A 25,433-nucleotide genomic window follows, 5' to 3' on the forward strand; every position below is an offset into this window, starting at 1 on the left:
GAAACCCATTTTTTCCACACCAGTCTTTAAGACATACAACCAAGTGTCTAATTTTATTTACCTTTTGCCAGTCAGTTAATTATGCAAAAATTATTACCTTGAGGCTTTACATTTTTATTTCGCCCCTAGTTCTCGTACACTGTCTTTTCTATTTATGCCTATGTCATTGATACCAGTGTGACCCAAGACCACTAGCTCCTCCCCCTCCTATTGCAAGCTCCTCTCCAATGCTAAACAGATGTCCCAAACTCTGGGAGCAGAGAGGCAAAACCGGTCAGAATGCTTTCTGGTTATAAAGAAGTGTTCTAACCTCCTAAGTATGCTGTCTCCTGCCACTGTACCAATTCTGCCACCTCTTCCTTCCTATACTATTGAATCATTGATAGGTTCACTCATCCACCCTACCACCTCCACTTCCACCCATGTAAGCTGCAAGAACCTGAAACTTGTTGGTCACATGCAAAGCTAGGCTCCACCATACTCATCTCCTCAATTGACTTACCTACCTCACTTAAAGTCATACCCTCCTGTCCATGATCAAGAGCTAAATCAGAAGACACTATTCTAAAGGTGAAGCATCTCCCGGAATGAAGTAACTAGGTAACTTGTAGCCCTCCCCAACGTTTTTCAGTGTCTGATGATCGGTCTCCAGCCTGTTATTTCGGAGCTAAAGTTTCTACAGTCACAAACACTTAATGCAAATGTGTTTGTCCTGGCTCTCACCAATGGACAGAAGCTCCCATCACATCCTGCAATCACAGCCTATCACCTTTCCTGCCATCTTTATTCTGTGTTAATTTATTTCTTTCACTTAATTTATAATTAATAACACTACAACAGCTAATAAATTTTATGACCGATAGAAACTTTACCAATGCTTAATCAAACTTTCCAGTTACTCATAAATTCACTTTATTTTGAAAGCTAATGAGCAAAATGCTCATGCACCAATCACTTACCTCTTTACTTCTGTCTTAGTTTTTTTCTGTCAAAACTACACTTCACAGACTATGAGACCCAGCTCCAGATTAGCTTCAGCTAGCTGGTTATTGAACTAGTTGAACGAGTGATTAATTCAATTTTTCATGGTATATTTCAATTGGTGTAAAATGACAGTTTTTTTCAGCACACCTCAGGGAAGAAAGATTTATAAAAAGGACAATTCAGTTTACTTGTCCTGTAAGAAAAGGAGCATCAAGAAATATACAATCCTGGAATATGCTGGTTGAACTCATCACATTTCCTGATTTTCTCTCAGACTGAAGTTAGTGGATGGTGTTAATAAGCTTCACTGTTCGAGAATACGCATGCACCTTTTTATCTTGTGTATAATTTCTTTTTCAAATGTGGCTCGTGGACAACTGCATTTCAGCAATGTAATGAAAGCTTCCTTTGTACCTTTGTAAATTGTTGTTTCTTGGGTTGGACGCATAAAGATATTATATTACTAAGAATATTATTTCTTACAGTGATTGATGTATTGGATGAAGAGTAGCAGAAGTAAATAGTTTACTTCTGACAGCGCCGGAAACTTGTAGTTAGCAGGACGATCATCTGCTGTATTATAGTTTATTTTCTCCATAATCAAACTAGAAAAGAAATTACAATAGTTCCTTTTTAAGTTCCATTAATATAACAGAATTATGGCTGGATCTAAAGTAATACCTTAAATAAAATAAGCACAAGATTTGTATGATGTCCAGGCATTGTACATATTTCACATATTCTCCGATTACAACAGGTTCACAAGTAATGGGTTGATTTTGACACATTTATTGCAGAAACATCGAGCACCTCGTACTACTCGCAAATATTTTATCCTACATTTTGCATGCTTCATTACCAGTTCATGGGAACATAAGTCTGATGAAAAATTTGTTTTCCTCATGGAACTAGCATTTTCAACTAGATTATATACAATGTGTGTTCATGGTTACACTGCAACTTACTGCTGAAGGTTGTGATTTGTTGCAGGCAAAACTTTGATGAAGAAAGTTCAATTAAGTTTCTGAATTCGAAATATTCCGGTAAAAACTTCATCAATTTAATGTTAAACTATACATTAATCCTCTAGCTGTTTATTTTCCATGAATAAGTTTACATAATCCAAGACCTATAGAATAGCAGTCATAGATAAAGTAACCATCTATGTGCATATCTATCCCTACCTTCAATATCTTGCCCCAGCAATAATCCTTTGTGGTTGTCTCACCCCAGTACGGGTGAATCTGTCAGGAGAGTCAGATTTGACATTTTGCAAAGAAGTGAAACCTCATTGAGCAAAAAAATCAAGCATAGCCCAGTAGTTACTTTGAATTTATAAATCTATATCTAACAATATGGCACCTAAGAATTTTGAGAGGTTGATTCTTGAAAATAATCTTTATCCGCAAGGAATAATTAAGAATGATAGTATTCAGTTTTGTTTATTTAATTTCCAGGAGATTAGCCATAAACTTCTCAAAATGCACAAATGAGGGGATAACTTGCAAATGTAAGTTGTTTGTCAAATAGTCATCAGTTTATCCATTTAGTCACTTGCTTGCACTTGTGCGCCCTATTTATTCAAGAAATTGGTTGGATTTTTAGAAAGACAAAATCCAGCAGTAGGCTGGGTATTCTAGGAATGCTGACGTTTCTCTTGAGTGAATAGTTACAGCCAGTACAATACTCCACTGTCATAGATTACCAGCTCTAGGTACTCTGAACATTGTCCCATATCACCTGAGGCTTTTAAAATTTCAAACCCTCTGGGGAAGGATTCAGAAGGTAACCATGGTACGTGCCTCTTCATTGTCTGACAGTTTCTGACTAATGGACTAAAATTCCTTGCATTATGCAATCAACTATGAAGCAGTTGATTCAATTAGTGTTTGCAAAATGTGAGCAAATTGCCCTTGTGCACTGTACTGCCATTTCTTACTCTAGTGATCAATGTATTCTTTCTGAGATTTTAGGGCCGAAAGATGTAATACAGCTACTCATAACTCTGTGTATACCCATTTAAATTTTCAAAAGTGTGGATAGGATTCAGAATTTATTTAAGTCTCAATTGCAATCTGTGCAGAGAAAGTGTGATTACCAGTCAGAGAATGAGTAAGGTCAGATCAGGGTACGGTATTCTGCCATTTTATGACAAGGCATCTGTGTAAATGACCTGAATTATTGGTTTTGCACAATGAGTAATGACATTTACATTGATATCCACAAATAATAGCAGCAAGGAAAATTATTTTATCTGTTGTTTAAAGTATTTCTGCATGACAGTACATAATATAGCGGCACGGTGGAGTGTTTACGGTGCCAGGGGCCTGGGTATGATTCCAGCCTTGGACAACTGTTTGTGTGGAGTTTACACATTTCCCATGTCTATGTGGGTTTCCTCCGGATGCTCCAATTTCCACCCACAGTACATTGGACCTGTAGTGTCCAGGGATGTGCAGGTTAGGTGGATTAGCCATGGTAAATGTGGGGTGAAAGAGATAGGGTTGGGGGGTGCTAGGTCTTTGTAGGATGCTCTTTGGAGGGTTAGTGCATTGATGGGCTGAGTGGCTGCTTTCTACTCTGGAAAGATTTAATGGTACCTACCTTAATTGAATAATACAATCAATACACAGAGGAATCTCGATTATCTGAATGAGATAGGCGGGCACTATTTTGTTTGGATAATTGATTATTCAATTAATTGATTCAATGCCTCTCCTTGGGGCTTGGAGATTTCTGAAGTTTCCTTTTTGCTTGCTCTGCCTGCCTTGCTCCCTCTCTCTGTCTCAGGGTTTGTTGCTGAGCAGAGACACACTTGTGTGTAAAGGACCTGCAGCATTACTCACACCATCCCCCCACCAATCAGTTCAATGGGACTGACTCAGCAAGCATAGCTAAGTCCACTTCCTGTTCAGGAGACGAGACAGAATCACACTGCAAGCGAGCTCCCCCCCCACCACCAGCCGCCCCCACGTCCGAGTCACTGTGTGGTCCCCCCCTTTGCTTAAAGGATTAGGAAATCAATCAAAAACATGCTTTAAAAATTAACACATTTGGCATTTTTCTTTCAACTGGATAATTAAGGATTTAAAGTAACATGAATGTAACAAGCCTTAAAAGAAATGTTCCATCACATGATTAAACTTAAGGATAAAACTTTTTCATTTTCCTGTATTTGGAGACCACAGCAGCCAACATGTACAGTTAATATTTTTCACCAGGTATGTCACCTTATGTCTACAGTTTCCTTGATGCCCGAGTCTGACCCTTATTTTCCAACTTGCATCAATATGTCTGTCACTGGAGCAGGCATGGTCACTTTGGAGCTTTTATTTCTGCAAATGATTTCAAACCAAATGTTATTTATTGTTTGTGTCTGATATAGACAGAACCAGAAAATGGAATGGACAGATCATTAGTTAAGAAGTTGATCATTAGCGTTATAGAGGGTATTGGAGATCTGCAGCTTGTGGTGACTGACAGTCCTTGGGAACAGAACGTCCCATACCTGAGGGGCAAAAGTCCAGCCTTACCTCTGTTAATTGATAATCACATGTACAGTGCTGACAGGGTAGCTCTCATTCTGCAGGGACTCCCTCAGCACTCCCTACTCTCAACAGTGGTTGTTGCTCTCTGATTTCAGCTAAAAGGGGAATATTGGGCATTAAAATTGGGTGTGGACTGAATCTAACTCTGTCCTTGACCGCTAATAGTCTTCCAACTCTTGGTAGTAAATAATTGATGACCAGCTAAACGAGTTTCAGGTAAGCTCCTACTTCGAGTGAATTGTTCGTAGTAGAAAAAGACAATGTGGTCGAGGAGAATACTGAGATACAGGCTACTGGACTAGATTGGATTGAGGTTCATAAGGAGGAGGTGTCAGCAATCCTGGAAAGTGTAAAAGTAGATAAGTCCCCTGGGCCGGATGGAATTTATTCTAAGATTCTCTGGGAAGCCAGGGAGGAGGTTGCCGAGCTTTAGGCTTTGATCTTTATGTCATCATTGTCTACCGAACAGTGCCAGAAGACTGGAGGATAGCAAATGTTGTTCCCTTGTTTAAGAAGGGGAAATTATAGACCTGTGAGCCTTACTTCAGTTGTGGGTAAAGTGTTGGAAAGGGTTATAAGAGACAGGGTTTCTAATCATCTAGAGAGGAATAAGTTGATTAGGGATAGTCAACACGGTTTTGTGAGGGTAGGTCGTGCCTCACAAACCTTATTGAGTTCTTTAAGAAGATGACCAAACAGGTGGTTGATGTTGTGTATGTGGATTTGAGTAAGGCGTTTGATAAAGTTCCCCATGGTAGGCTGTTGCACAAAATACGGAGGCATGGGATTGAGGGTGATTTAGTGGCTTGGTTCAGAAATTGGCTAGCTGACAGAGGATGATGGTTGAGGGAAATATTCATACTGGAGCTCAATTACTAGTGAGGTACCGCAAGGATCTGTTTTGGGTCCACTATTGTTTGTCATTTATATAAATGACCTGGATGAGGGCCTGGAAGGTTGGGTTAGTAAATTTGCGGTAGAGTCGGTAGAGTTGTGGATAGTGACGAAGGCTGTTGTAGGTTACAGAGAGACATAGATAAGCTGCAGAGCTGGGCTGAGTGTTGGCAAATGGAGTTTAATGCGGAAAAGTATGAGTTGATTCACTTTGGAAGGAGTAACAGGAGTGCAGAGTACTGGGCTAAAGTTAAGATTGTTGGTTGTGTAGATGAGCAGAGAGATCTCGGTATCCAGGTATATAGATCCTTGAAAGTTGCCACATTGGTTGACAGGGTTGTTCAGAAGGCATACACAGTGTGTTAGCTTTTATTGGTAAAGGGATTGAGGTTTGGAATCATGAGGTCATGCTGCAGCTGTACAAAACTCTGGTGCGGCCACATTTGGACTATTGAATGATCGTTGGATAAGCATATGAATGAAAGTGGAATAGTATAGGTTAGATGGGCTTCAGATTGGTTCCACAGGTCGACACAATATCATGGGCAAAAGACCTGTACTGCGTTGTTATGTTCTATGAAATACGTTCCAACATACATTAGCACCTTCTGGCATGGGAATAAGAGCTGGGATTATAAAACTTAAAATGCAGAATACAGATGACTCCTACATAATATCAAAACAATGAGAGGTAGCACAGAAAATAAGTAGATATAATACCTTACTTTCAGTTCTCAAAATGAATAATTCAACCTGAAATATTAACTTGATTTCTCTCTCCATCGATGATGCCAGCATTTTATCTTCATTTCAAATTTCAGAATGCACAATATTTTATTCTTGGTTCATAAAGGTTCTGAGTTTCCCAGCCAAATGTTTAAAATTATTTGATTAACTTCTAGGTACTTCAACCATGCTGCAAAAAAATAATGTGTACAATATATATCTTAATATAGACATAATGTACTTGCAAGGCTCAGTTAGTCTGAGAAAATTTGAGGTTTCAGGTTTCCTATTGCATGTCTCCAACATTTGCTGTCTTTATGGAATGGCATAGGTTAGCTGATGATCTCATGGTGTTATCACTGGACTGTAAATCCAGAGACCTATGTAATGTTTTGAGGGTCTAGGTTCAAATCCCATCATGTCAGATGTAGAATTTGAATTCAATTGACAAAATCTGGAATTAACAGTCTAATGATGACTGTGAATCCATTGTCGATTATCAGAAAAGCCCATCGGGTTCCTCCAGGAATGTCCTCCAGGTAAGCAGACTGTTATCCTTACTACATGTAACTGCAGACCCACAACAGTGTGGTTGACTCTCAACTGCCATCTGGGACAGACAGTAAATACTGGCCCGGCCAGCTGCACCCCCATGAATGATTTTTTTTTAAATTTTCATTTTTAGAGTGAATTCTTGACAGGGAAGTACACCTAGGTACATAAATGCAATATTATTACTAACACATAAACAGTTTGTTAGAATGTGAAATCATTGCCATAGGAAGTAAATTAGACAGATACATGAGAAAAATGGGGATTGAAAGTTATGCTGAAAGGCTGGGTCAATTAGATGAAATGGGAGGTGACTTGTCTGGAATATAACCTGTAGCATGGACTAGTTGGTGTAAATTACTTTCTGTTTGCTCTATTTTCTATGTAATTGTATATACTGGTAAGTAAGTGTGGCTGGAGAGAGCCTTAGATTTTCTGAACTTTAAGGTAGATCTTATCTTTTAAGAGTGGTGAGCCAAGTGCTGATTGTGTCACCAGGAGGTGATTTGTATAAAATTGGAACTTGATGCATGAATGAAACATTCTCAAACACAAATGCAAAAACAAACTGTTGTCTTGTAAATTGGCATATTATTTATAATCCTGATTATACCAATGTCAATTACAACTGCAGGAAAATATATTCTACCCTCAAGCTAGAGTTTATGAATCATAAGCATATGTGCTGGCAAACTTTATGCTCCTTTAGCTACATCTGTGCATTCACCTGGAGACATTTAAATGCTGTTGAGACAATTTTGTTAGTTTTGAAAATAAATCAGTGAGGTGATTTTTGTAAATCATACATTGAGTTATTTAAAAAGTTAGCCCTTTATCTCTCGTTTCTATAGGTAATGGAAAATATTCAGATTACAACCTAAATTATTACTCTTTCTGCCATTCATAGATTAATACAATGCAGAAAAGGCCATTCAGCCCATTGAGTCTACACCGACATAACGGCCACTAAAACTGCACTTATCCCAATTTCCTGCACCTGTCTTGTATCCTTGAATGTTATCCTTGAATGTTCCGCCTTGGAACACTTCAACCCCATGGCATCACCAGTTTCCTCATTTCCCTTCCCCTCACCTTACCCCAGTTCCAGCCTTCGAGCTCAGCACTGTCCTCATGAGCTGTTCCACCCTCCTCTCTGACCTATCACCTTCATCCCCACCTCCATCCACCTATTGTACTCTTGGCTACCTTCTCCCCAGCCCCCCCCCCCCCCCCCCTCTCTCCCCCCCCCCCCCCTTATCTCTTCACCCCGGAGGCTCCCTGCCTTCATTCCTGATGAAGGGCTTTTGCCTGAAACATCGATTTTCCTGCGTTTTGGATGCTGTCTGACCTGCTGTGCTTTTCCAGCACTACTGTAAACTTGACTTTAATCTCCAGCATCTGCAGCACCCATTTTCATCTTGTATATTTTGACAGGGTTTGGTCTGGTCCATAATAACATTCAAGAGATTGGCTTCAAATCTTGGACTTGCACATAATTCACACATTGCTAGTCCCACAACTTGCAATCCAAGAACAGCCTATTTCATACTCTGCTAGGAAAATAGCTCATTCTCAGCCAGTCCAGCATCCTTGTGCTCTGTGGAACACCTATTGCCACGTTCTCACAAACACTTACATCCCCAGCCCTCACCCATTACTTCATCCCTTTGAAAGAATTTGAATTGATGGGGTGTGAGTGGGAAAACAAAATGCAGGGAATTCCATTGACTTGGAGGAACATGAGGTCTTGATTTACTCCGAGGAGAAAGTGAGGTCTGCAGATGCTGGAGATCAAAGTTGAAACTTTATTGCTGGAACAGCACAGCAGGAAAATGCAGGGAATTCCATTGACTTGGAGGAACATGAGGTCTTGATTTACTCCAGCAACTTGAATGGCAGGTCCTCATCATGCTTCCCATCCTACAGTTATACAACACAAGGAGGCTATCTGAACCGTTGTACTGTGCAAGCTCTTCAACTTCATAGTCTGCCAAGAAAAATGAATTCTTCCCTCCCCTCTACTTGTCAGCACCTTCCTTCATTTCATCATCCTCTGTCCCCTGCTCCATTGCTTTGATGCAACTTCAAGAAATGAGAGCATAAACTAACAATGAGTGAACGTAATGCCTTGAAATTGAGAAGACTAAGTAGAATGAGGAATCTGTAGCGACATGCTGCTTCATGAGAGACGCAGTGAGAAACTGTTTGGGTCTGTACCAGTATGTGAACTTCCCTACTGATCTTGCATTCTCTTCTAGCTCAGTGGTCTGATTCTTGTCGGGAGTCCTCAGAATCCCTCAACGAACACCACCAAAAATAAATGAACTGCTCAGTCATCATATTGTTTGGATAAAAGAAACACATTTCAAAACTAATTCAGTACAATCCTTCACTGCATGTGTATGAGGTCATATTTGGGATGTTTTTAAGGGTCACATGAGGTTGTATAAAATGCAAGTATTTCTTCATGTAATGCAATCTAACTATTTGTTTTTCTTTTTTTATTCTGAATTAACTTTGTAGCAAATTTATTAAATTACAATAAAACTTGCATATTGATTACAATGTGTTGATTTTGATGAATTTGGCAGAAGCCTAGTTAAATATAACACATATCATGATCTAACTTAGAAAATGTGGCTTATGTTGATGTGGACCTCTTCATTCATAAATTTAGAAAGAAAGATTGTGCTTTGGAATTACTGCATCATGTTATACTTGAATGACACAAAAATTATAAATTTAAAGCACATGGTCTAAAATGGCATTGTTTCTGCAATACCTATTCTTGGTATCTCTCAAACTTACTTGCAGGACACAGGAACCATAGTCTCCTGTTTACTGCAGTGATATAGCAAATGGGTATTAAAAGAATGTTTTAACCATGTAATTACATAGTCGATAATATATCACTGTCAAGTCCCATATCTTGAGAATCTCTACCGTATTTTACTCTTAAACACAATTAACACCTGCATTTAGCTGTCTGTATCAAAGGACCAAATTAGCAGTAAGGCTTATATTCAGTTGAAGAGAGTGTAAAACTAGTTTATTGGCTATTGTGCAGATCCCGTTGCATGACAGCAGTGGAAGATTATTTTTTAAAAACTGCTCAAGCAGTAAGATAACTTCATTTAATCTTTTATTGCAGGCAGAAATTGCCATTAACATTTTTTGCATTCCTACTTGAATTTCCAAGATGCTATCATTTATCAAGAAAGATCCCTCCCTCCTGTCTAACACACTTGAATAATCCCTACTTGCAAAGTGGTGAATGGCACTGTGTTGTACATTCGAAGATAACTGATCAATTGCACAGAATTTTATAAGATCTTTCTGTTTGAATGAGTAGTATGTATTGAATGTAGGATTGCTAGTTGATAGATTGCACTGTTATCATTGTGTGTGACTTCTAATTTTATGACGTAAATTTTTTTAAAATTTGCTTTACGACACTAAATAGTACACTAATGCTACCAAATAATCTCTGGGTAAGTGCCTAAATAGAGGCGGTAATACAGATTTTCCTTTGAAATTAAAAATTCCAATTAACAATATTCTTGTTCATTTTTAATTTCTGTGGCAAGAGCTTTTGAGTTTATTGAGTGGTGAACAGAAATGTATTCTGACATAACAGAACCCCAAGTCTAATTTTGCTGAGAATAGAAGAATAATGAATGATCTTGTCAGAGGATTCCAGTGTTTTAAAATTATTGAAGTTTTTTGTGAGGGGAAGGGCAGTTGCTTCTGACTTGAATTGCTTACTACAAGACCAATTTTGAAATTAAGAGTATGAACAATTTTTTGTGTCTCAAGCAAATAATAAAGAAGTAATAGAATACTTTTGACTCAAAGCTTTCAAAGATAGGGATCCAGCATTTTGAAATGAACCTTAGAGTTCCATCTTGCATATTTGATGATATTTTTTCCTACTTTAAACCAGATTTATAGTTACGGGGTTTTTGGATGTAGGGAGGTGGTGCCATTATTTTAAAATCTTGATTCTGTGCTTTCATTCAGGAAACCAAAGAGAATCACTCAAGCATTTATTAGCAATTGAAATGAATTATTCTCTTCTGTCCTGCTTTTGACTAACAAATCTACAGTTCAGAGACCACCGCCACTAGAAACTAATGGTCGAGTTCAAAAGCTGACACGTGATAAACAAATGTATTAATCATCTGAGTTACAGTACAGATAGTGAAGTTCTTAATAAATATTGCAGTTTTAAACTTCAGGCAAAATCAAGAAAGATTGACTAATTTGTCCAAAAAGTGTGTATCTTGTTATTTTGAGAATGTAGATGCTGAAATGACATTTAATGCCCAGTTCAAGTTGTCGTACAAAACTATGATGGTGGCTCATCAAATTCCATTGAACCATTTTGTAACAGTTGCTTTCATTCTTTCTTTTTACAACTGAATGTCACACATTATGTGCTTTACTTTAAGTTCTCTGAAGAGGCCTAACAAAGCTGCTCAACTTTCCATGAGCACTGTATTCTGCAAGATCCTTTTCTCATGCGACTAATGTTTCTGGTTACTTGAATAATAAATCTTGCGAACCTTTCATAATGTGGTTCTGCATATGAAACTTAAATTAGTGGGAAGCTGCATGCAAAAAACATTGACAAAAGCCAGCTAATTACAGATTTTCATTGAACTTGACTTGGTAATTATGATCCGGTCTGTTATGGTGAAGTCTATGTTTCTAATCATAAACTGATCCTTTTAATCTACTCAGTAGTCTTTGAAGCAATTAAGAGTTCATTAAACAGTGCTTTGGTTTGGTTCACGTGCTTGTTTTCTGTTTAGCTGTACTTTTTCTAAAAACATGCTCAAGATAATTCTAAACAAATGCTGTAATCTTTGTACAGACCTATCATCACTTAACATTTTACAAATGAATTGTTGGTGTACATGTCTAATTGTATGCAGCTGCTAATGACATGTACTCCACCATTGATTTGAACTGCTTTTATATCAACTTGTAATTTTAGTACTCAACTGTTAGTGTTGCAAAATCTATCAAATTTGCTGCTTTCTTAACCCACTACTAATTTTGCAATGAGACTAGCACTTTACAATTCACAACTATGCTATTGGCTGTGAGCCCTGGCATTTTTCTTCAAATAGCCATGACGCCAAAAAAGAAGTGTAACTCGTGGAGTATTAATGCTATTGTGGGAGGGAATGCAGTGCATCTTTATATGAACTCTCAGTGCTCAGCAAATCTCACGTATTTGTTTTGTAGTTGCACCACTGTATATGTCTATCCATTTTTAGTTCATTTTGGCAGATGCATTTTGTGTCAATTTGTAAAACCTACCAAATTGAAATTTCTGCTGTGGATTCAACGATTGTTTGCTGTAAGAATTTTGATTTATTTTTAAGCCATGCTTAATTGATCACATCAGCCCTGATTTTGCAGTGGTAATGTTGGTGAAATGACATTATTACTCCTTTAAAACTGACAACAACCTTCAAGAGTCCATGTATGTGCAAAATAAGATGAATTTTAGAACTTGCCATTTCAGAACCAGTTCTGCACTTTTCCAGAGAATGTGCTGTTTGGATTCCCTCAACCCCTTTCTAGCCCCCAGGTTACAATCTCTGAATCTGTGAAGCGCCAAAATTTTCCATGACTGCACTGTTCTAACAATGCTGGAAAACCTTACACCTTGTTGAATGAGGTGCTACGTGTGAAGTCAGTATGGAACCTAAAGAAGGGAGTGTTGCTGAATAAACAGATCTTGGAGTGCAGGTTCATAGTTCCTTGAAAGTGGAGTCTCAGGCTGATAGGATAGTGAAGAAGACGTTTAGTATGCTTTCTTTTATTGGTCAGAGCATTGAGTATAGGAGTTCAGAGGTCATGTTGCGGTTTTATTGGACATTGGTAAGGCCACCTTTGCCATATTGTGTGCAATTCTGGTCTCCCTCATATAGGAACGATGTTGTGAAACTTGATAAGAATCAGAAAAGATTTATAAGGGTAGGAGGGTTTGAGCTATAGTGAGAAGCTGAATAGGCTGGGGCCGTTTTCCCTGGAGCAGCGGAGGCTGAGGGGTGACCTTATAGAGGTTTATAAAATCATGAAGGGCATGGAAAGGATAAATAGACAAGATCTTTTCCTGGGTTGGAGGAGTCTGGAGCGAGAGGGCATAGGTTCAGGGTGAAAGGGAAAAGACTTAAAAGGGATCTAAGGGGCAACTTTTTCACACAGAGGGTGGTGCGTGTTTGGAGTGAGTTGCCAGAAGAAGTGATGGAGGCTGGTACAATTACAACATTTAAAGGCATCTGGATAGGTAAATAAATAGGAAGGGTTTAGAGGGTTAATGGACAAGTGCTGGCAAATGGGACTAGCTTAATTAGGATATTTGATCAGCATGGACGATTTGGATCGAAGGGTCTGTTTCCGTGCTGTAAATCGCTATGACTCTAATTGTTTCAATGCACATTTATCAACCCAGAAAAACTAATTTTATAATTGTGGGCTATCTCCATTATTATAAATTTCCACATTTTAAAAGTGTAGTCATATTGATATCTTAGCTTCTGTCTAATCAAACTTGTTCATTTTGGATTCAGCCTGTTTAAATTAAAAGTGAACTTTAAAGTGTTTTTAAATTCCTGATTGGCTGTTTATGAGAATTTTTCAATTTGATTGGCTGCTCACCTTGTTTGCAGACATCGCAACTAATGTGCTCATGGAAATTCCTGTAACTTGGGATTTAAGGTGCCGACCAGACAGTGGAAGTCTGCAAACACCTTTCTTTGAGATCAATGGCGGGTACCCCGCTTTATTTTTCTAAAATACTTTTTGAATTAACAACCTACTATCTGCAAAAACACAGTATGGCCACTGATCGCTGGTTCAAATGATGATGATCTTGAAAACATATTGGAAGTATTCTTTTGCACTATCTTGCCTCAGCATATTAAGAACTTCCGTGAAATATTTTAAACTGGACACAAACAGACCATTAAATTTGCTGCTCCAAATCATATGAACATTTAAGTTACAAACAGACCAGATTCTTAAGCAATTACCTAATTAACATAGAAATATAGAATTGGAGCAGGAGTAGCCCATTCAGCCCTTCAAGCCTGCTCTGCCATTCGGTATGATCATCCAACTCAGTACTCTGTTCCTGCTTTCTCCCCATGTCATTTGTTCCTTTTAGTCTTAAGAGCTGTATCTACATCTTTTTGAAATTAAATATGGAGACTCTCAGCTGTCCAGGGAATTCACATGTTTGTCATAACGACATAACAGGCATTTGCGGAAAGTCCATGAACTAGGAATTTATATAAGCTTGTATAATGTTCGAGTTCTCAATTTTAAACAATAACCAGCAACTCAGTTTTATACTTTAAACAAGAGAAAAAAACTATTTTATGTAATTATGCTGAAAGTTACTTTCATAAAAAGTGGTAAAGTTATTGACAAAAATACAAGCAAAGGTTTGAAGTGAATAAGGATAAAAACTACACACTATAATATCACTAGATACCTAGCTTGCTGCTATGTTGTCTTCATGAAGGGTTGAAACTTGAGGTCAGGTTGAGCATCTAAAAGTAGTTTACATTTGAGGTAAAAGCAGGGTGGGTCTTTCAGTGGTGACCTTTTTTTTCAGATTTGAGAAGATGAAGGTTATTCCCCAACCCGGCAGATAGGTTACCATGGTTTCGCTGTTGTGAAACCAGTTATTTTGTATGCCTGCCGAGAAGGCAGATAATTGGACCATGGTAGGTTGAAGCCCTGAGATGCTAATTGTCTAAGCAAATTGCCAACATGGCAGGATGGGGGGTGGTGGCAGTGGTGAGTATCTCTCCAGGGTCACTCTATCAAAACACTTCACCTTCCCACTACTTTCCTTGGCATTTCACTGAAAGGGCAAATCACATCCAATGTCTTCAGATGGTGTCATCTGAATGGCTGTCCTCAGCCAGCCTTTAGATATCTGCAGTAGATGGGACTTGAACCTGGGCCCCCTGGCTCCGAAAAAGGACAGTGCATTGCAACACACCATAGCACCCCCATTCCTCTCTTTCCCCCCACCCCTAAGCAAGCTTTTATCACAACCAGACAAAATGGCTGAAAATGTTAACCTTGATAAATCATTGTTCCATAAAGAAAAGTCTATTGTGCTAGAATTCCTTATGATGCCCTCCTTGCTTCCTGTTAATCACTACAGAAGCTTTGAGTTATGAAATCTTTGAATTGTTTAAAGATCGCTTGTGATTAGCTGTTAAAAAAACACAATCCAATTGTTTGCTTTTGGCTACAGCTGAATCCACAATAGAGGTCATGTGATGTTCAGAAGGCACATTGCAAGATGTGTTGGTCTCAATTTTCACGACAATGGAGAATGTCTCCTCTTCGGTGAAAATTTTAGAAAATCTTTGGGATTCTTTGCAGGCATGTGAGGGTCAGGTATACTTTAAGCCACAGAGAACAGCCCAAATTGTTCGCACTGTCAATAAGTGTTAACGAGTGACCATTTGCTGGTAATTGTAAAATAATGTCAAACTGATATTTTTGGATTAATGTTTTTCTCATTAGTGCATAGAAAGTAGAATTTTAAGTCATAATAATATACTTTTCACCTCTGTGCTTGGGTGCTTGATACTCAATGAGTTGGCATGGTAGCTGAAAGGATAAAGGATCATTGGGATCAGTAGTAGTCATAGGTTGTCATAGGCAATATAAGAGGCTATGGGGGTTTTGGTAGAGGGCATTAGGTTGCATAATGGTGGGGCCAGGGAAATGTGCAGTAGTGAGAACTGGCGGATTGTTTATATTTATTTCTTTGTGAGAGGTAATCCCACTTGGACCTGTTCAGTGAGTTTTTGATAAAGTTAATGCGCCCTTAAGGACTGTGAAAAAGCATACTTGTGGATATGAAGTGTATAAGCATATTGGACTGCCAAAATTGTCAGTTGATCTGATTCCCAATCTAGCCCGCTCCCAGACTTAAAATGGAAAGTGTGGATAGCCATTTTTAAAGGGTTGTTTCTCAATGCTAGGATTTCGCCTACCTCTGCTCACAAATATATTTCTGAGACATCTGTTTGTTTAAGGATGGACCGACAGAAAAGAACCTTCCAAATTGGCGTGATTCAATGCTCTTCCCTGAAACCAATCAAAAAGTCTATGCTGCAATTGAATCATTCTTTCACAAGCAAAGATGCTGAATATCATAACTCCTCCAAGGTGTTCACTGACAATATAGTAACTGTACTCAATGTGACTACTTACCTTATTTCGAAAAATACATTGAATTCAAAAGGTACAAGATAAGGGAAATATTTTGATACCTCCTTTTTAAATTCGCTTGAAGTTGATGAGGAGGCAGAGTTCCACCAAAGGGCATCAAGCTAATTTCAAGTAATGTAAACAGTCAAAGTAATTATCAGCAATATCTTCTAAATGGGAAATCCCAACAGAGAGGAGGACTCCACAACTTGTTTCACCTTTAAGTGTACGTGAAAGCCAATCTTCAAGAAATTCAATTGAAAGAAATCTGTTTCTGAGAATCTTTAACTTGCAGAGCCCTTATTTTGACTTCATGGCATCCACTTCATTCTAGGAACTAGACCATCCTTGTCACGGATGGAGACCATAAACCAGAGACTGAATTAATCGTAAACTATATCAATCTACTACTGTAGCTAATCTTTATGTGCATGTGGAAATGAGTGTGTGAAATGTCGTGTTTTAAATGTGGGGTGAGTCTGTGAGGATGTATAACCTTCTTTATATTAAAACTCCCAAAGGTTTGCTCATGAATTCTTTTCAATAAGGAAACTCACCTCTTGAATAAAAAACATGTCGATCATAGGGATTAAGGAAGCATGCAAATTCTGCCTATGGCGGTACCAATGACTAATATAAATGGACAACATTACATTATACTTTTCCCCTCACACTATAATGTTATAATTTAGTGTCGCTTATGAATGATTTACACATCAATGACTTTGATGTAAATCATTTGTAATGTATATTCTGTCTTGAACTGCAAAAACCACATGTATAAACAGATAATCTGTAGTATATACAATTCTCTATATGCATGGACTTTGCCTTTGTAATTTGCAAATCTGAAAGGAGAATTAATACAACACTGCAGTATCTAGTATGGTACCAAATTCTGCTGATCAGAAAGAGTTCAGGTTTGATACTGACCTGTGCTAAGTTATCTGACATCATCTAAGTCTGGTAGTGAAGCAGCACAGAGTTGACTTCAATGTACTTGAGCTGTAGGTGAAAAGAATCTTTCGGTCTCAGATGATTGTTACTCACTAGCTCGTACTGAATAGTACTTGTGTGTAAACTTTGGATGAAGACAATAAAGGTTTCACTGTTCTATCCTTTTATAGTTAAATAGCTTGATGACATTTGATGTCAGATTCAAAATTAAAACTAGGCACTGGGTTATGTACTTGACCCTGTGCCACAATAACTCAGCATGACTCACTAACTTTAAAACAGGGATGAGACTTAAAAGATGACATTCAGTAAGTATGATTTATGTTTAATTTTAGTAATGAAGTAATGGCAGAAATAAAACAAATCCAATTACCTTGTTTATTTGCTAAATTGGTAAATTCAGACACTGTTTTATAACTTAGAATAGACAGGTGAGGTTAATAACTAGATTAATTTTTTTAATCATTCAGAAAGTCAGTAACAATGTTTGGAATTTATGATTACATATAGGTGTGGCGTGAATTTCCTGACAGGTTGGTGGGATACCCAGGGCGACTTCATTTGTGGGACCACGATACTAATAAATGGAAATATGAATCCGAATGGACGAATGAGGTCTCAATGGTATTAACTGGAGCAGCTTTCTATCACAAGGTACAAGTACATTTTAGAACTAACTTTGCCACAGGCAATAATGCAGTTGCTATATTTTGTGCCTATGGTATTGACATCACAGACTTACAGGAAAAAGCATGGTTTCAAATGCATTGTACTACATATTCCACAAAATTTCATAACCTTGCTTCTCTAACTTTTACAATAATGTGAGAAAAAGCTAGCCTGGGGAAAAGGTCTTCAAATTAAAATAAGACTTGCCTGGCTGTGAGTGAAAATCTGAAGTTCAGCAAAAATATCAATTTAATTTTGGATGAAGGTTACTGGGAATTCTGTGACACCAGAGAAGACAAAGTGTCAATTTAAAACTGACCATCCAGTCAAGAGAACTACATGTAGAAATATTTAAACAAATTTAAAGGGCAGCAGGAAAATGTAGAATGACTGTAGAGATGAAAGCTGCGTGATTTAATATATAACATTGCCTTAAAGTTTGGATTTTATACTAGTGGCCCATGGGTATTGGTCTGTTTTTTTGTGAAGGAATTTTAAAATGAGCTATGTTGGTCTTTCTGGAACTATGATTTTAAACCTGTATGCATCAAAGAACAGATCTGCAAAGCTATCGAGAGTATTCATGGAAGTTTACAACAGGAGAAATAAAACATTGACAGACATTAGCTTGCTTTTGCATTTAGAAAAATCAAAGATTGATCTTAGCTTAAAATATCCCAGAGATTGGAAAGGTTTTGAGGCAGTTTGAAGGAAACTTAACTGAAATTTGATACCAATACAATTTTCTACAAGAGAAAGGAGATTGTTCAAAGGACTTAAGGAAATAGGTTACCTAGTGAATGAGTATGGTTTGGTTAAAAATCTGTGCTTGTTATTCAAAGCTGAGAAAAAAAATCTAAGATTTCAGTTGTGAGAATGATCAAGGGAAAAGACCTCAGCTCAATACACTGGAAATTAGATGAAGCGTTTATGTCACAACTGAGGTTTGATATGGAAGGAATTTGTCTGAATTTTTGATGAACTGTGAAATGGTGTTGTTGGGGAGTAGGTAGGATTTGATTTTCCACTATATTTGAGATCTTTCAAACTGTCTTATATGTAGGTGGTTTAGTCTTATTTGATGCTTTTTATGTTAAAAATGAAATCGGCAAACTTATGTTTCAATGAAAGGCCACTATGTTAGAAAAAAACTAAAAATAAACAATATGATCTATCAAGCTAGATTTTATTCTGAAATCTCACTTGCTTAATAATAACATCAGCTGGGATCATAACATTCTTATGAGAGAATTGATATTGCTGACCTGCACTGAAAAGCTATTTCAAAGATGTGAGTTCATGAACTAATGCAAGACTGGAAAAATTAAATTGATTAAAAGCAAAGTGCTGTGAATGCTGTAAATCTGAAATAAAAAGAGTAAGTGCTGGGGAAATTCAGGTCTGACAGCACCTGTGGTGAGAAAAACCGAGTCATGGTTTTAGTCCAATATCACTCATCTTCTGTTCTGAGACATTTCTCCAGCACTCTCTATTTTCATGATAAATGAAGTTAAATCAGCTTCATTCCTGATGAAGGGCTTTTGCCCGAGTCGTTGATTTTCCTGCTCCTCGGATGCTGCCTGACCAGCTGTGCTTTTCCAGCATCACTCTAGTGTAGACTGATTTCCAGCATCTGCAGTCCTCACTTTTGTCCTTAAATGCCGAAGTGTTTGGTATTGAGACGGCATTAGTAAAGATGTCAGCAGTAGATACGTATTTGAGCAGCAGCATCAAAATAGCATTAAATGTGACATTGTGGCTTGTGTGATGACTACCAGTATGCGTCAGAGATGATAAAATTACTGTCAAATTTCGGAAAGTCTAAAGGCTGAGGTTGGAAAGGGGAGAACACTTTAGAGAAAGCACAAAGTTGAAAAAACAGATAGATAAAAATGAATATAATTATTACCCTTGATTCCCTGTACCATTTGGAAAATAAATTGTGTTAAAAAGAGAGCAATTTACCATATAATATACAGTATTATTTTGTTAGTCAGCAGGCATGTATGACTAATTATTTAAGACTAGTGTATTTTATTGTTAAATATACTGAACTAAATTACAAGGTTTTTTTAAGAGATTTTCTTAGGTCAGTTATTAGACTTTTTTATTGCGATGTAAGTTTTTCAAATTTGGAAATAATTTGCTTTCTTTTAAAAATACTTTTTAATAGAATTGTACAGAAATTAACATGTATCATGATTACATTTATACATTAATAAGTTTTGATATTGCTGGCAAGACTAACCATAGAATCCCTACAGTGTAGAAAGAGGCTGTTCAGTCCATTGAGTCTGCACCAACCCTCTGAAAACCATCCCACCCAGGCCCATCTTATCCCCATAACTCTGCATTTACCATGACAAATTCACCTAGCGTACTATGTGGAGTTTGCATGTCTTCCTATTTCTGTGTGGGTTTCCTCCCACTATCCAAAGATGTGTGGGTTTCCTCCCACAATCAAATGCCCAACCCTAATTGCATTTGGGATAGCAGTGATGACCTGCCTTCTTGAATTGCTGTAGATTATGGAGTGTAGTTACATCCCCATACTAATAAAGTATGATGAATGTTTTTCTGAACCTTGTATCCTTTTGGCATTTTTCATTGTCATAGAATATGATGCTCTCTGATGAAAGGAACATTGTGCATGAAATAGCATAATGCAATCTAATACAAGTGATTTCCTCTGCTGTTGCTTCTGGAGTTAAACAACATGACAGCTCTTTCAGGTTTCTTTATACTAATTATTTTATTTTTGCTGCTGGCTGTGCTTTGTCAGTGATTTCTTTTCCTTATTCTTTCTCTTATTGGTTAAGATTTTCCTTGGCTGTTGCCTTTTTACTATTTCTACCCCACTGCATTACTGTTGCACAGAAGTAGAGAAATGTTAGTAGATCCACTGGAAGCTGTTGAGAGGATTTAGTAAAGCTTTTTATTTACATTATGAGGAATTTTGATACGGTGATTTTAAAGAATTAATGATGAGGGATTACCTATTTAAAATAGTCACAGGGAAATTTAAGAAAAAAAAGGTTAGAAGAACTTACTTCACACATTTCTGCAATGAGAGGATTGTTCAATGAGAAGGGAATGAGTAGGCTGGGTCCTTGTTCTCTGAAGTTAACAAAAATAAGATGTGGTCTCATTGAAACACATGGAATTCTTATATTTCAACAAGGCTGGAAAGATTTTCACCTGGCTGTGTAAGGGTTATGGTCTCAGAATATGGAGCTGGTAATTTAGGTTTGAAACAAGAATAATTTTTTTCCCTTCAGTATTGTGAACCTTTGGAATTTTTTCCACCAGGGAGCTGAGGATGCTTGTGCGTTCAGTATATTCAAGTTACAAATAAGGGAAACCAGGATTATGGTTGGGAAGTAGAGCTGAGACACCAGATCAGCCATGATATTATTCAATGATATAGCAAGTTGTAAGGCCTAAGAGGACCATTCCTGCTCCTATTTGTTTTATATTACAAAATATCAGAGCTGTTGGAGGAATTGTGTTTTTTTTAAGCAAAAGAAAGTATTTTAAAACAACTTCTGCCCTTCACACTAATAGGATAGGGGAATATAGTGACTAGTAACATTGGCTAGATTAGGAAGTGTTGCATTTGTTGGTATAAAATTTAGATATGCCTGTGGAGAACATGGTTTGTTATGAAATAGTTGATTTAATAAAATCTGCAATGTTTGAACATCTATAAGGTAATAGCACAAGATTAAATTTATCCAGCAATAGTTGAATGAATGAAGTTCAAGGTGAATTTTTTTTGACAAGTCATTAAAGGCAGATGTTGAAATCTAGATTAGTAAAATAGAAAGAGAAGAAAGATCATGAACTTTGGTTATAGTCCCATTCAAAATAGATAATTATGACCAGAAGAGTTTCTGAGGAACAGCACAGGCAGCTGCTATTCATAATGTTGATAGATGATCTTGATGAACATACCTTACAGATATTCTAATTTTAGCACCACAACCCATGGTATGGGACACCGTATATCTTCAAAGTAATCAAAGAGATTAGGTAAATCAAGAAGAATTGAATGTTATGCCAAATTGAAGTGTTTTAAAATTCTGAAGATTATCCAATTGGAAGAAGTATGAAGTCACTGCTTTGCAATATCGAGAAAAAATTCATGAGAATTTCAGATTGCAATCAATCTTGATCTTGACATTTGTTAAATCTAAGGAGGGTCAAGAAAATGTATAGCAGCATTTTTGAAGCCAAGAAGCAGCAAGACAAAAAATGCAGCAATGTTTAGTTTTAAGAATTGGGAGCATTAGTAGGCCATCAGCCTGTCAAGTCCTCTGCGCCATTTAATAATGTTATAACTGATCTAGATTATGACCATAACTCTAATTTGCTGCCTAACCCTTATTAATTTTGATTCACTGTATGTAAGAAGTCTTTTTAACTCAACCTTGAATGTATTCCCTGACCTAATCTTCACTGCTCGCTGGAATTCCAGACATTTAATGAATATCTGGGAGAAGAAATTTCTCTTAATCTCATTCTGCCATATAGGAAAACATCCACTCAGCATCTGCCCTATCAAGTTCACCCAGAATCTTGTATGTTTTAATAAGATCACTTGTCATATTTCTAAACTCCAGTGAGCCCAACTGTCCAACCATATCTCACAAGAAAACGTCATCCGAGCCCTAACCTATTAAGCATCTTTTGAATTTCCACTGTAATTGTATCTGTCCTTAAATAAGGCGAAGAAATCTGTATTCCATCCGCATGATTTTGTTTCATCAATGTACTGTACGGTTGTAGCAAGCTTTACCGACTTTTATACTCCATCCTGTTCCAATGCCATGTGCCTTCCTAATCACTCAAATAATAACGTTTTGTGAAGAGGAAACTTCACATCCTTTGATGCGAGTGTGTACTATAGTTTCTCTCCATTTAACTAACATTCTGCTTGTTCATTCTTCCTGCTTAATAGGACAACTTCATATTTTCCTACATTGTAGCTGAAACATTAATTCTGTTTTCTCTCCACAGATGCTGCCAGACCTGTTGAGTTTCATCAGCAATTTTTATTTCTATTTCCAACTTCCAGCATCCACCATTCCTTATTTTGCATTATTTCAATTTATAACTTGTAATAATAGACTCTACGTGAGGACTTAGCCTTATGCCTGTGTCCCACGAGATCCTTCTCTACACTCTCACCAAGTCTTTATGAGATCATTACAATATGTTAGAATATGCTGATATTCTAATATAGTCATGATTTAAAAATAGACATTTTACTATAAAGTTATTTCAAGTGAGTTTTGAGAAGATTTGTAGCTCAGGTTGAGGTTCTGGATGTAGGTTTGCTCGCTGAGCTAGAAGGTTCGTTTTCAGATGTTTCGTCACCATACTAGGTAACGTCTTCAGTGAGCCTCCAAATGAAGGCTCTATCAACAAACACATTGACTTGAATTCCATTTACCACTCTGAGAAAACCAGGACATGACATCACCATAGGAAATGATGTCACCACAGGAAATAACATCACCAACTCAAGGAAACTCAGACGTATAAATAGAAAGCGGGCTACCCCACCAGTGCTTCATTCAGAGGCTCACTGACGATGTTACCTTGTATTGTGATGAAAGGTCTGAAACGAACCTTCCAGCTCAGTGAGCAAGCCTACATCCAAAAAGTTATTTCTTTTCAGGAACAGAGAGGATGATTAGCAGGAATAATGAACTAAATAAGATGGTTAAAAAAGACTCATTCAATAATTTTCTTTCAAAGGTTTTTAACGGCAAAACTCAAAGCTCAAGGTTAGCTACAATTTGTGCAAACTATTAGAACTTGTGTAAGCTTCAACATTGTAACTTAAAAAACAATGACAACAGCTTCTGGATTTCTGCATTTAACTACTCATGTGCAAGCTCCAGAAGTTACCTGTTTTAGATGAGTAGTGATGTCAAGCACTGACAGTTTTACCATCATTACTGCCAGAAATGCAAACCAGTAATCGCTTTGGTAAAGCATGTATAGATTGACTAAATGTCACCTGGCAATTTTTTACTGTCAGAACTCAATTTGTATGATGAATTATTTTGTTGTTTATCCCTTTCTCCATCTCAAACCCTCTCCCACATTTTTTTCTTTATTTTCATTGATTTACTTTCATTCAACAGTCCCATTGTTTCTTAACACCAATTTTCTATTGTCATTGAGCACCTTCCCTTGCATGAATTTTATCTTGCTTTGTTGATAGGAAATATTTACAAGGGCTATATAAAATCAAAACTGGCCATAATAATTTATTAATAACATGCAGACAGTAACACTAACACAACTTCAAAAGCATGATCAAAATCTCACCATTTATCAAATAATAGTTTAATTAACATTTCAAATTAGAAATTTTAATAATTTTTATTTTATGTGCATATTAACTGTAATGTTGTAATGTACACAGTGGCTCAGTGGTTAGCACTGTTGACTCACAGCGCAAAGACCTGGGTTCAGTCACAACTTCGGGCGACAGTCTGTGTGGAGTTTGCACATTCTCCCTGTGTCTGTGTGGATTTGCTCCAGGTACTATGGTTTCTCCCCCCAGTCCAAAGATTTGCAGATTAGGTGAATTGGCCATGCTAAATAGCCTGGTAGTGTCCAGGGATATGGACATTAGGTGGATTAGCCATGGGAAATGCAAGGTTATGGATCTGGGTGGGATGCTCTTTGGAGGGTTGCTGTGAACTCAATGAGCAGAATCTGCTGTTTCCACATTGTATGGATCTATGATCTAATACTTTCTAATAGACTTATATAATACTTTTATCTTTTCAGTATTTTAATTACTTATATACCTACAAGATGCCAGGTGATATTAAAAATTGGGTGGATGCTCATATGAACTGTGAGGATATTGCTATGAACTTCTTAGTAGCTAACATGACTGGAAAAGCTCCTATTAAGGTATGTTTCCTTGAGTAACAGAAAGATGAGCACAAACATAAATCATACAAAGTTGTTATGTTTGTCTGCCAATCCTTAGTATGTTGTAAGTAATTAGAATGAATATAAAGTAGATATACATTTTATGTTTCTTTAGAAAATAAGCATGTAAATCAAAATTATAATTATGTAAATGCAGAAATGATTGATATTATAATCTGTTTATTATTTTAAAAATTCAAATCTTAACTTTTAATGTTGTTAATATTGTTTTGTAAATAACCGTTGCGAGGGGAAGCCAGCCATGTAAAGTCAGTATCGAAAGCATTGCAATTTTGGTTTGTGCAAAGCCTCTTGGGTGCTATAAACTTTGTCGCCTTTACAGTCTCTAAATATTCATAGAATCTGTCAGTCAACTTAATGAGAAAACCGACATAGGTTAATAAGATCCTTTCAAAGTAGGGGAAGCAACATTTCATCACCTTTTGATTGTACAGGCAACCAGTGCTTGTACAAGGCATCTAGAAGTGTGAAAACAATCGTTAAATAAGTTTTAATGGGTTGTCATCACACACTTTCAATGAATGTGAAACCATTCTAGTAATTTTATTGACCTCTTGTGAGTTGAAATATGCCTTCCTGAGCCAGATGGAACTTGAGCAAAATGTTCTGAAAGGATGGTGCTCTCACATTACACTGCAGGCGTGCTTGAACATCTAGCTGGATTAAACATGCCATTAATATTGTTCGAATTATTGTGACACGCAGGTGACCCCACGTAAAAAGTTCAAGTGCCCGGAGTGCACAGCAATTGATGGACTGTCACTAGACCAGACCCATATGGTTGAACGGTAAGTGCTCCATTCCTCCCATGTATTTAACAGCTTGTGTCTGCCATTTCAGAAGTGCCCAAGAAAAACATGCATG

General features: G+C 37.3%; 1 protein-coding gene across 1 annotated transcript in view; it reads left to right on the forward strand.

Annotated features, from left to right (window-relative positions):
- The window catches only part of ext2 (exostosin glycosyltransferase 2), a 166,625-nt gene that overhangs the window by 136,023 nt on the left and 5,169 nt on the right, over window positions 1-25,433 (forward strand). Inside the window, exons 10-12 of the mRNA XM_043706396.1 lie at window positions 17,430-17,573; window positions 24,399-24,527; window positions 25,275-25,357. Of these exons, the coding sequence (XP_043562331.1) occupies window positions 17,430-17,573; window positions 24,399-24,527; window positions 25,275-25,357 (356 nt within the window). The remainder of the gene's footprint in view (window positions 1-17,429; window positions 17,574-24,398; window positions 24,528-25,274; window positions 25,358-25,433) is intronic.

Source organism: Chiloscyllium plagiosum, chromosome 16 (genome assembly GCF_004010195.1).
Source record: "Chiloscyllium plagiosum isolate BGI_BamShark_2017 chromosome 16, ASM401019v2, whole genome shotgun sequence".
Taxonomy (NCBI): Eukaryota; Metazoa; Chordata; class Chondrichthyes; order Orectolobiformes; family Hemiscylliidae; genus Chiloscyllium; species Chiloscyllium plagiosum.